Raw genomic sequence first — 13,647 nt, forward strand, 5'->3', positions numbered from 1 at the left:
AATCCATCTGACCTATGTAAGCCATAGAAAACGACATGTGTGTATTTTCAATAAATGTCTTTAAAAAATCATAAGGAGGTCAATCAATAAATCAATAAATCAGTCTAACTTTCAGACAAAGACGTCAGAATAAATTAAAGTCATTGTTTAAAAACACAATTTGTATTGAAAATTAAAAATTCTATTTCTCCTATTTTATACATGAGCATAAAAGCTACCCACTTTAATTTAATAACGATTGATTTGAAAGGCTATCACCCTACCATACTCCCCCCTTCCGCTCCTACAACTTAAAAAATAGGATTCTGATAAAAACAGAAGAGAGAGTGTGGGATCTCCTGCAACATCTGCTCTGAAACAGCGTCTTTACAAAGTCAGGAAAGGTCAGAAAAACTAAGAGAAGACATCGTTTGCTGGTGCATCATGGTTCTAAATCATCTCTATTCGAGCCTTAATTAGTTTTTGAATGGTTCTTATGTTATGACAGCTTTTTTACTCCACAAATTTTGTTATGCAATATCTCTTGTGTCGTTTAGTTGGCTTCATATTTAAGGATAAGTTCCAGTAAGTTTATGATTACACTCCCAAAAATTTTACTGCAAATAAAACCAGTAAATCCAACATTTTCAGAGTGATTATCAAAAATCTTTTTGGTGCTTTCTATTTTTAGATCTATTATTCCTTTACAGGTAGAAATTATGACGTTTGAAATTTTGACAGTTCTGTACGATTGAAAATGTCGGCAATTCTGTAGGATGACGCTTGAAAATGTCGACAATTCTGTAAGGTGACGATTTATAATGTCGACAACTCTGTAGGATGACGCTTGAAATTATCAACAATTCTATAGGATAACGATTGAAAATGTTCACAATTCTGTAGGATGACGATTGAAAATGTCCACAATTCTGTAGGATGACGATTAAAATGTCCACAATTCTGTAGGATAACGATTGAAAAAGTCCACAATTCTGTAGGATAACGATTGAAAAAGTCCACAATTCTGTAGGATGACGATTAAAATGTCCACAATTCTGTAGGATAAAGATTGAAATTGTCCACAATTCTGTAGGACCAAACATGACGGCTAAATAAATAAATGTCAAAGCCTTTAAAGAGAATACTTAAAATTGAAAAAAAAACTTTAAACAGCTTTGAGCTCTACAACATAAAGTTCCATATCAATTTAGTCCTCAGATCTCCTTTAAAATCATGGCTGTGACTTTTGTACAACATTTGCCTTGATAAAAAAAGTTTTAAATATACATTTTGATAAACTATCTGTGTATATGGATCCTCTGCGTATTGTGCACTGCTGCTTGTGCTACTTATCTATCCTCTTTATTTCGTAGATGGTTGTTGCTAAGTCACCCATTGCACCACCTGCAAGCTTCTGCTATAAAATTGATGAAGGTGGAATTGTTTTTCTTAGCCAAGCATAAGGTATGTGTTTTCGTATTTCTTTGCTTGTCTTTAAACAGTAGCTGGATGTAAGTACCAGCGTCTGCTGAGAGTTTGGGAAAGCGAGATTATAAAAATAATGTCTATGGTCATGTCACATATACTTAAAACTTAAACACAGATCCTACGATGACAAACTCCAATAACATGAACCCCGTAGCTCTTAGTACAGAACTAAGAGTTTTTCAGACTGCTGGTTTCCCTTAGGTTAAAATTTAAACCATGTCAATAAAAACTCTAGTTGACTGTTTTTTTATTATAAAAAAGCTTGAAAAAGTTTTCATGTTTTTTCATATTTTTTTTAAAATCGTTATAGGTACTTACGAATTTGGACTTAAAAGTTCCAGTAATTATGCATGACATCATAAACTGAATCTGCTTGAGGTGTTGTATTAAACAGTTTTGACAAGGCATATTAGGGTTAAAATGATTTTTGGTCATTCAGTTGGGCGTTTTATACATTTTACATAAATTCGATATTTAGTTACTATAATTATGCTCAATAACAGCATTACATGTTTTGCAGCTGTTTCATGACGTCGTCGTCCCTTATTAGCGAAAATTCGAAGACATATCTTAAAAAGAATTTTCAAAATAATAAGATTTCTAGACAGCTTTATAAGGACAAACTTGTTTCTTCGCGGGAGGTTAGCCTAAAGTACTTTTTCTTTTCTGAGATTTTTACTTTTTCAAGCTTCTCTAAAACGTCTATCCTTTGGTTATTTTTAACGTAAGGTCATTATGAGGATTTAAGTGAATAGATTTATGCCTAGCTTTTTCCCTAAGAAGATATTTTTTTTCAAAAAAAATATTAATTCTAGATTCTAGATTCCAATCACGAAGCTCAAGCAAAATAGATGAGTTGCGTATGTTTACAAAGTTACGTGTATGCGCGTGCATCCTTACATGCATTAAAAGAAGGACCGCATCAGGAAAATTGACTATTTCCTCTAATTTATAAAGGACTAAAAAGGAGCTGGTATTTTTCTTAACTATCATTTTCTCTATTTACGATAAGGTTTTAATTACTTTAAAAGGTAAGTTGCCTATTTAAATTGATCTCTTCGATCGTTGTGGTCTGTTCTTTATATTTTTTGCCAGTGTGCATGCGTGCGCATGTCCATTGTTTCAGACGCAAAACGAAAACAGCTACGTCACGCTGCAAAGTGTATCCAATCCAACTGGCCATGCATAAAATGAACGTTTTTTGCTTGCAAAAAACATAAACAAACAACAAAATCTTTTTCTGTATGAAAAGTGAAGTAATTCCTATTTAAAGCCAAAACAACCAGTTAGTTTCTATGTTGGTGTTTCTTCACTCATTTGTATAGATTAACCAGTAAAGAAATTTAATAATTGATGAGTGATGTAAGAAAAAGATCAGAGGCTATCATCATGCAGAATTAACAGTGCAACAGATGTGGCATGGTGTTGCAACGATGTCATTTTAGCAATGCCACAAAACCTTTTTTTTTTCTTGGTAAAAGGGGTTCCTGCATTGAAAATAATATTTTTATGGTTTCGTGGAGAAAAGCAGCTTTTCTTCTTTATTCTATCTGACAAACAAAAAATATCATTTTAAATGCAGGAATCCCTTTGCATCGGCAACCAACCAATTAGCAACTAGTGTTGAGATTGTACCTTTTAGGAACATTTTTTCCCAGGAAATTATGGAGAAAAAATAAGTCCTGTCACGTCTCTGATTTGGTTATTACAACATAACTAAGTAAAGTTTTGTGGCCAATCATATTTCGGCGATCAAAGATACTTTGAACTCAAAAATTCGAATTAATTGTTTCTTTTCGTTGCGATGGTGTTAGGTCCTTTAATATTATAGTTAGGGGTATGTGGAAGGGTATGTATCGTTTTTATGATTTTTTTGAAGCATGATTTTTTAAAACCTTTTAAAACAGGTTTGCGTAAAAAAAAAGAAGCGCGTGACACCAACGCATGCAACATTTTGATGCATCATCAGAAACAAGTTTGTGTAGCTAATCAGACAAGTAGCTACGAGGGTGCGCTGGTAACAAGTGAAAGTTATTGCTTTCAATATATACACAATATTTCAAAATACAAATGAACGAATTTACACACAAAAATTTATTGCGTGCGCGTATAGCAGCATTTCGTGGTATTATACAAGATATCGGTTCTCAACTTTAGCATTTTAAAGCTATCAAGATATAACTTTCTGAATTAACATATACACTTGAATTTATACCCAGAGGGTGGAGGGGAGTTTTGAGTTTTAAAAGTAGCTAAGGCTTAGCAAAAAAAGCAGGGTTAAGTAGATAAATGAAGGAAGTTTGAGAAAAGGAAACTAACAGTAGAGATTATGCAATGCTTTTTATCTTTCTTTTGTTTGCTACATTTTCTGAAGTTATCAATTATATTAATCGAGTTTATGTCAAAAGAAATATTGTTTTTTTGGGTCTTTTAATTTTACGCGCTAGAGTGGCCGGTTTTTTATTTTATTGCAGCTAAAAAGTTTATACCTTTCTGCATCCTTTCGTTGCACAATGTTTCTATACAGTCAAGAAAAATATTTTCAATATCTCTGGGTACCGCAGCAAAAGTGGATTTAATCAAGATGATCTCAGTCAGTTACTGTATGGTGTATTTTAATATCGTACATTGCTACCTCGAGTTGATCAATTTGCGAAGATTAAAATGTCAAAAATTACGCTAATTTTTTAAATATTTAAGTCAGTTGGTGGAAATAAATGCGCAAAATTATTAAAAATGATTAATTTTCAAAAATAAACTAAGCAAGTTTATGTAAAAACAAAAGTGTTCTTTAATTTTTCTTCTATTGTTTTTTTAATAATTTGTCTTTTTCGTGCTTCATAAAAATAATGGTCAGTCTGTGTGATATGAGCAAATATATAATATATATAATAAAATTGCGAAAAAGTATAGACTAAAAAGAAGGTAGCTATAGATTAATTCGCGGAATATCTCAACATGCTTGATTCGCAAAAAAAAAATCTTCGCGGATTACCTCAACATGATTGATTCGCGAAAAAAATCTTCGCGGCATATCTTAACATGCTAGGTTCGCGAAAATTAATATTTTGCAAAAGGCTTTTTTTTAGACGTCGCGAAAATTATTTATTTAAAAAAAAAAATATATACGTAAATTAAACGTGTTTTGATTTTACCTTTGTCATTTGCTTATGATCGTAACCAACTTAGACGCGAGACCGATTTTTTAATCGTTTGTCTGGGAGTTCCTATTTTAGCAAACTTTGGTTTTAGGTGACCTTTACAGTTTCCCTCACCAGCACACACCCTATTCTGTTTATTGGCTGATTTGCCATCCTCTTTAACTTGAACCTATACCCGGTTTTAAGTGACCTTTACAGTACCCTTCTGTAACACACACGATAAGTTTACTGACACATCATTGCTAAGAATTTTTTAAAATAAGCTTGATCCTTGTTTTAAGCGATGTGCCAAGAAACTGATCAATCGTCCTTTTGTATAAGACGTTGTGAAGCGAAGCTCACTAATGCTATTTTGACGGACTATTTCTTTGCATCAAAAAAACTTATATAAAATTTATTTTCGTCTGAGATTTTAGATAACCGTTTTAGCTGTCTGTCATTTTTTGACATTATTCGATAAGTGAATGAATGTGACATCGGAGGAATTGTAATAACAGTTCTCAGATTAGTAAATGAATGAATTTTCTTGTTCCAAATGTCAACTAAATATTTGTTTTGTGCATCGAAATTAAGAAGTGTGAAATTCAACACAAGCTTGCATGAAGATTCGAAAGAAGGAATTTTTGTTGTGGCACGATTCCAATGCTGCCAGATTTTGAATTTGTAAAAATTTAATGTATGAAATCCTAAAAAAAACCTATTTGGAGAAAGATGCTTCCAGAAAAGAAACGACAGCCACCAAACTACATCGTGTTATTGGCTAATTAAAGGCCAGTTTACACCACGCTGTTTTGTCATTAAAGGCCAGTTTATACCAAAATAAGTGAAAGCAGTAAAAGTATGTCTTTATTTCTTATGGTTTCACGCAAAAAGCTTACCTAGTTTTAGGCAAAAATATTCCTGTGTAATAACAGATTTAGTAGAGTGTGACTTGTATAATTGTAATGTTGAACGCAACCTGTTTTTTGTGAGATTAACAGATTTTGAAATTTAGTAGAGAGAATTTTCAATGACCCTAATGTCCTGTTTCTTTGACATCAAAACATGTGCGTTAACACGACCAATATTTTTTTTGTCAACACGAGTGTCATATTTCGTAGTTATAGACATGACAGCCGGACCGTTTAAACCTACTTTCTGTGGTAGTTGTTCTTTTTAACCTTCGTAATTGAGGTCGGGGAGGTTAATCAAAAGCGTTGTTAAAGTGGATGACAGGTATTCATCATTTTTGGAAGATTTTATCAGAATACCTCCTTCTGATGCATTATATATATCGTTTTTTAAAGTCCACTCGTTCTTTTAAAATCCAATTAAGCAATGTTTTAAATCGTCAAAAAAACATAACTCGAGCAATAATAGTATGCATTTCAGCCTCTGCTGTGGAGTGTGGATAATTACAAAGGCATTTTTTGTTTGTTAAGAAGTATTAATATTTATTATACCTTGTTTTTATTTTTGCTTGTAAGAACGTTAAATTAATTAACTTTAAAGTGTCATAGTAAGAAAGATAAAAAGAAAACTCTATTTGGGAACGGGTCCCTACAATCCCTCTATCTCCCTCCCTCCCCCCTCCCCTCTGTGAATAATTCTTTTTTATTCGTGCAAAGAGCAGTCTGACACCACCAACCCTTTTTAAAACCAGAAACGCGAGAATTGCAGGTAACCCTGACAACATATTTAGGGAATTTGACCGTAATTTGATAAATTGTAAAACTTTATATTAATAAATTTTATGGTTAATACTTTGAGCCACCCTTTAACTAATTTATTTCAATTTTCGCTAGACCACTGTTACAAAAATAGTCATTTTTCTTAATAATACCTCGTTAACATGGTTATCTCCTGGCACCGTTTCAAAAAAAAAAGTCCTTTCACTGCACCATTCATCTTTATTGACACGGCTACAAATGACAGTTAATTGTTAAAGTTTGGTCTGCTTCCAACAGCCTGGAAATTAATCCATGTCCTTAAACTAATTACTGATGACTAATTTGTTTTTGTGGTTGTATATCCTAACCCACTAAGTATGTTTTCCTCCTGAAACGTGTTCATTACACGCACGCTTCTGATCTGGTGTCATTTCAGGGGATTTTATTTCAGATTGACGAATATGGTTTTAATTAATTGAAACACAGCATCCCCTTAATTACTTCAATGTCGAGGATTTTTACCCCTTTGATAACGGATTAAAAAAGGTGGAATAAAGAGGATCCGTAATTAAACTTTTGTTTTTTCAAACACAATTGTTGTCTGTCGAATAATTTTTGTACATGGATATTATTGTTGTTTAATCTATTCTATCTTTTCCTGTTCTTTTTTGAATTCTTAATTTTTTAAATAAACCTCGTTTTGTTAGTCATCAGTTTTTGAAAGCTTTGTGTGTCTGAAGCTTGACACTTCTGAAACGTCTGAATGGAGTTATGAATAATGGTCCGTTATGTTATTTCTAACCTTGATTATTCAATTTATTTCGTGTCCTTTTTTGCTGACTCATTGGTTCAATCCTATTTTTGAATCTGGTAATGCAATTAGTGTTGTCCAGTAATGCGAAGATATCTCAGCTGAACGGTCATTTAATTTTTTTTATTCTCTTTCATAATCGATTAATGTTTTCCTGGAGACTAATTATTCTGTAGTAAACACAGATAAAAAGCAAAAGACCACGCCCCGTTTTTTTATGAAAGATTGTTAACTCAGGGACTAATTTTTATAAGAAACTCTTTATTTGAAGCTAAAAGGCTTTTTGAGTTTCCGATAAAACAAAAAACACGTTAGTCGATTAGTAAAAAATTCACATGAAAATCAGCATGTTTTTTTTCATCTCGCTTGTTGCACCTATAATTGTGCTGACGTCAACAATTTCCAGGTTATTGTTTTCAGCATACAAACATGTTTTGGAGACGACTGTTATGTTGTGTTGTCATCAAATATTACAAGATTTTCCATTTCCTCGTGTTGATTTAATATTTATTTTACCATCGCAACAACATGTGAAAGAATCATTGTTTATTTTTCGTCAACTTTAAGTGTGAATAACACACACAAGGAAACTGCCAATACATAAAGCATGCTCGAATTGAGTCATTAGGATGTTGGAATATTTTTATTAGATCATTAAAACAAGATGAACTCTTTAGTGGAGACATCATGTGAAGTAATTATATACCATTCGATATTTTGGACTTGATGAAAACCACTTGTAATGACGTCAGAGGTATTTTATACCACCAAATACTGCCATTAACATGGTCTACATATTCCAAATCAAAAAGTGCTATTAACAGCACTCGTAATTTTGTAGTGTCTTATAATTACATTGTTTGGATAGGCCTTAAACATTGTCGTGTAACCATAGCTTTATTATACTAATTCGCCTAGTTCGAGGTATTGTTAGATATCTCAATTCAGTAGGGTTAAACCTTTATAAGAAATTCTTTTTAATTAATGAATTGATAGCAGACAAATATAAAAGGGTCTTATCTTAATCTGCTCAATGACGTCATAAGATTGTTAGCCTGGTAACACGTAATTAGACTGTTGTCTTCTTATTTTTTTAATATCACTTAATTTTTTAGTTTTGTTGATAACTTTAAATTAATTAATTTTTTAACTGATAATTCTTTGTCAATCATAGAAATAAACTTTTTTCTCATTTTCGTCTTTTTATCTTTTAAGTGTATTTCATTGATTGATCGATCCTTTGGTTGATTCGTATTTCGACATTTAAAATAACTGCTTTTGAGGAGTTGTTGATAAAGCAAACAAATGAGTGAATTCTTGTAAACAATCCGCGAGAGTAATCTTACGAAGTGTAAACAAAGTATTTGTTTTGTTTTTTACTATACTCACAGACGTCATAATATGGAGAATTTTATTTTGAAGGAAACTATGAGCGTATTTAAAAACACTCGAAACTTATATTCTTTGAGAATTTTTGATATGCGTGGGTGTTTCTGCGTGGGTGGGTGCTTTTTAAAGGGGGTGTGCGAATCAATTTAGCCGCTCCTCGGGCGCACATTAGCTTGGTTGCTACAATACTGCCTCGATTATGTATGTCTCGATTAATTTGTCTAAAAAAATAACCAACAAGCCAGGTTAAAAGAAATTATTCACTAAACTCCATAGTCCCCTCTTTGACAAACTCTAACTAGGAAAGAAGAATTTAGATCTTTTTTTTTTTGTGGGACCTTTGATGCTATAACCACATTAGCATTACCAATATTTCAAATATTGTTGACTTAAAACCTATGAAAGGGCCATTTTTGCACCATTTAAAATCAAAATTCATACAAAATTTAAACAACCAGTACTTTGGATCAGAAATTCACTAATTACTTTCGTGTAAGTCACTATTACTCTGTTTCGTAGCCTTTTAAACGAGAGCACAAATTCCTTTCCTTCCTAATATTTTTATACCTCGAAATTTTACAACGACTTGATTTTGACAAATGGACCATTGGAATGGGTGTTCGTGAAGGAATTTAGATATCAGATTGTGGTAAGTTCTTCCTTAGGATTCTTGCTCACGTGCAGACAGAAGAAATGATTTTAAATGATTCTTATCCCTTCGCAAACAGTTATGTCTTTTAATTAAACAGCGCGATATTTTTATTTGCCTATCGTAAGCCTACGAGCTGTTTAAACTGTTTAATATTCTAAATATTGAGTTTTTGCTCTTTCTTCATTTTTGTTTGTTCGATATAAATAGACTTTCGTTGGGTGGTGCCCATCTCAAGATCTGCCAAAAGAAATCAGCTACTTTACATCAATTGAAAAAATGACAACCGCTTTTTTAAGTGGCTGACGAAAGCTTTTAACCTCAACTCATAAAAGTTCAGGAAGTTTATGCACAAATAATTTGAAAATTTTGTTGTTTTACTTGTTTTCCACTTTAAATTGTGAAGAAAAAACAATACCAATAACAACATTATTAAAAACAACAATAACAACAACAAAACAATGACGACATCAACAATAACTTGTGCTGACTTCAGCACTTTCATTAAGAATAAAAATTAAACTATCTATTTTCAGCTATCTTAAACCACAGCAGAAAAGTGATGACCAATAACAACAATAATAAACAACAACAACAACAACAGTGACAAAATCAACAACAAAACATCGACAACAACAAGCATTGACACGTTCAGTTTAACAAACATTTGGTCCTAAAACAGCATGAAAAGCTCAGCTAGGCTAGCTAATTGTTTGCCCAAGCAATGTCCTCTAGTTAAACCGTTCCATGCAATTTGTCATGTGGCCGTTATGTAGATACAGCTTCGTATCAATAAGACGACTGTTTTTTTTATTAAAAAGCTTTTAATATTTTTTCCCATTACAATGTTAATTCGATGTGAATCAAATAAATATCTTATTCTTTTTGCATCTCTAGTTTCCTGTTTCAGTTTCTCCACAACATAATGTTTTCTTTGTAAAACGCCCGAAACTCTTTTTTTAAAAGGGCTACATCATTTTTCTGCTGTGTTTCAAGATAGCTGGGACTAGATAGCTCAATTTATCTTCTTAATGAAAGTGCTGAGGTCAGTACATGTATCCATGGTGATTTGTCAGCAAAATGTTTTTTGGATGAATTTAGGTTTGTTGTTGTTTTTATGTAAATTGGGTGAAAAATGACATCAAGGCAATTTAAGAAAAACTTTTACAGATTTTAGATTTTTACAAAATATATTCTCGCCTTTCATACATTTCACGAACATCATTTAATATATATTTTTTATTGACAAGCGCCTGCAACCGCATTAAGAAGTATTAACGAAGATGTCCAAGCCACAACTATTTGAAGTGTTACCGACTAAGTACAGGACGATTGTTCACTCAGTCTAAAAATAAGGATGTGGTTAAGTGCATTTTTTTATTCGTGTCAATGTTTTTTTGTTTTCTAAGTATACTTCTGAAATTTTTTCTTTTCTTTTTTTCATTGCACTATTAAAAATAATTTCTGTCAGCACACGTCTGTCAGTTAAGTAATTTTGTAATCTGATCTTAAAAGATTTGAGATTATTTTACATTTGTACGCATTTAAAGCCTGTCCAACTTTCCCATCAAAATATAGACTTTTATTTGATGTTATATATTGATAAACAAAAGTTATTACACAATGATTTTTAAATAAAGTTTGAACTCCCATATTGGCAATGATGCTGCTGTTGTTTTTTGTTTTGAAAAAATTTATCACCTTTGTCTTTATCAAGTCAATCTAGTTTGTTCTCATTTTGTTACCTGTGCTTTCATTTGTTGAAAAGTTATGTGAAGAATGACATCACCGCTATTATTAGGAATCGCAAATTTTGCAATGTTTGGGATTGTTTTGAAATATGTTTCTGCGTTAATTACTGCAGTGTAATTATGTGTTAATTATTGACATTGCGTCACTCCACAGTTTTGTCAATTGGGAAATGTAGCCTTAGATACCAACTGAATAATCAATGCCACTTCTCATAAAATTTGTCTGTAGTATGATTTGCGTGTTGTGTATCGTCGGTTATTCATTTGATCGTAAAATGATTTGTATCAATCACGATTCCGATGGTGTGTTTTTGGCGGGAAACTTTTTTAAGATGCCCATGGGATTAGGAATGTTAAAAGACGCAATTGATATTATTTCCTTAAAACGTTAAAGCTTTTAGATCGGTTTTCATACCTTCTTAGAAGCAACTTGTTAACAGATCTCGATTGGCTAGGTGATGATATGGATGAACTCGTTGTTTTGTAGGAAAACATTCAATCTGTGAAACGTTCTCGAGTTGTCCTAAATCTGTGACAATTATCATCACTTGTTTTCCTGTAAAGAAAATACGGGTGATTGTGGCTTTTGAAACATTTCCAAACCTCATTGCGGATAAATTAAAAGATTGACTGTGTGAAATGTGTCATTGCACCCACTAAGTACGTGCCACCCACTTACGTTGTTGACACATGTCTAATTTATGACAAAATTGATGACTTACAGTGACTTCGGAATAAAAAAAGTAAGGTTCAGGGGTCTGGAGATTACCGTGATCCTGTTTGCGTTACCTTGTCACTTTTTGCACCGAACTACTGGTGTTCTTTATTTGTTTTTGGTCAACGTACAGTCTTTCCTGCCAGGATAAAATAAAATGTAGTTTAAGGCGGCGTTGAAAACACTCATAAGATATTTTGAATTTTTTTCTTTAAAAAGACTTTCGTGTCTAGCTATTTTTACAGTAAAAGAACAATTCTCATAAACGTTTTGCACTTCGCGACAGTAAACTTTCGAGGTGTGAGGTGTGAAAAAATTGTTTTATTATTGAAGCACTTAAAATCAGTGAAAAAATATTAACTAATTTCGTTCTCGGATATCCGGAATGCGTGCCAAAACTCACTCATATAAACTCTCGCGAAATTAGCTAAATTCTGCGAATGTTTCTGATCTTGAAGTTTAAGACAAATCATTATTTTTGCCACTTTAGGTTGTGAAGTTAAGAATGTTTAAGAGTCCTCGCCCGACACTCCTCAATGTGAACATTATATCAGTGACTTGTTAATCCATAGAAATTCATTGGTTAGCCCGTCGTACATATACTGGTCTTCAGATATCGCCATTTCGTTCAGCCTTAACCTAAGGCAGCGATTCGGCGACCAATATTAACACACAAAATACTCCTATTATTATGGAGACTAGTCAACCCGCGGAAAAAACCCACAGGGTTCTCCATCAGTAAATTAGTCGCTTCTAGTGACCTGGAATGAAGTTGTGCGCAGCTATTTTAAACCCGCAAAATTCGGCTAGTATTCATTTGGAGTTCATTTGTTAGCCAGTGAAAAATGTATTTACCGTACTATATTTCCTATTTCCGTAACACGAATTATCTTCACGCACAAACAATACGAGTATTACTGTTATAGCGAATCTGTACACTGTGACGGCTAATTACAAGAAAAATAATGATTCTTACTTACGAAACTAGCTCTAATGTGACTTCATTTTACCAGGGGCCGTTTGACCTTTCATTAGCCTGTCCCTAACGAAGAAACTCATTGAAAAGATGAGTGTATAGGAAGTAATTAGATGTATTAAGTGAAGAGCGGTTGCTGAGGGGAAATGCTTTTTTATTCACTTTATTCGGCTTTCTTTGTGCGGTTAGATTTTTTCGCTAATTAATAAATCGATCTCCTCTTTAATGTTCAAATTTCGAACAAACTAATTGTCTATATGATTGACATATTTCACTATTGGTTATGTAATCCCTAATCGCGATTCCATTAGCATTTCACTTTTAGATTAAGAAAGTTTGTTTACATTTCCAAATGTTTGAATCTGACTCCATTCTACTGATTGCAAAATACCATTTGTGATAGTTGTGGTCATGTCCTCCCTCAAGCTGTGGTCAAGCGCACTATAGGAAAAAGGAAATTGCGAAAATTACTTTTGGCACAGTTCATATGAATCTGACTTTCAAAATATACGTCTAGACATCTTCATACTTGGCATTCGTGCGTTATTTACACCTGTCATTTTTAGGATATATCAGAATAAAATATAATTATTTTTTAATTTTTTTTAGAGATAATTCGTTCTTCTTATTGGCAAGTTGTATTTCTTCCCTGTTACTTCCTTTGTGACATCTCAGGCAACATAACAATGAGAGTTCAACGAACTGACAAGCGATAAAAGAACACTACATTCGAAATTGAAGTAATTTTCCCAATTATACAGACCCAAATTTTGATGGACTACGAAACTATTGAAGACTTTATTATAATATTCAAAACACTGAGAAAATATTTCCAAGAAAGTAAAAATTAAAAAAACATTAAGTTGTAATAGGGAAGTATAACTTCCAACTTTCTAGGAAGTGTATTTTTATTAGGCTATGTTTCATGTTTTATTTAACAAGTTTATATATGTATAAAATTCAATCAGAAAAAAAAGGGAATTTCAAATCGTCTGGACTTATTGTTGTTGCGATTAAACTTAACAGCGTGATTCAATTACATATTCTTGGAACAACATCAGCTATAGAAAAAATAAGTC

The 13,647-nt window shown here is 32.5% G+C and overlaps 1 protein-coding gene across 2 annotated transcripts in view; it reads left to right on the forward strand.

Annotated features, from left to right (window-relative positions):
- LOC130656348 (DNA repair protein RAD51 homolog 2-like) overlaps positions 1-13,565 on the forward strand; it is a 33,286-nt gene extending 19,721 nt beyond the window's left edge. For both annotated transcript variants that reach the window (XM_057459183.1, XM_057459182.1), the window contains exons 9-10: positions 1,353-1,443; positions 13,178-13,565. In XM_057459183.1, coding sequence (XP_057315166.1) covers positions 1,353-1,442 — 90 coding nt within the window. In that variant the 3' untranslated portion in view covers position 1,443; positions 13,178-13,565. The remainder of the gene's footprint in view (positions 1-1,352; positions 1,444-13,177) is intronic.
- The last annotated feature ends 82 nt before the right edge of the window (positions 13,566-13,647 follow it).

The sequence above is a fragment of the Hydractinia symbiolongicarpus genome, chromosome 9 (assembly GCF_029227915.1).
Source record: "Hydractinia symbiolongicarpus strain clone_291-10 chromosome 9, HSymV2.1, whole genome shotgun sequence".
Lineage (NCBI taxonomy): Eukaryota > Metazoa > Cnidaria > Hydrozoa > Anthoathecata > Hydractiniidae > Hydractinia > Hydractinia symbiolongicarpus.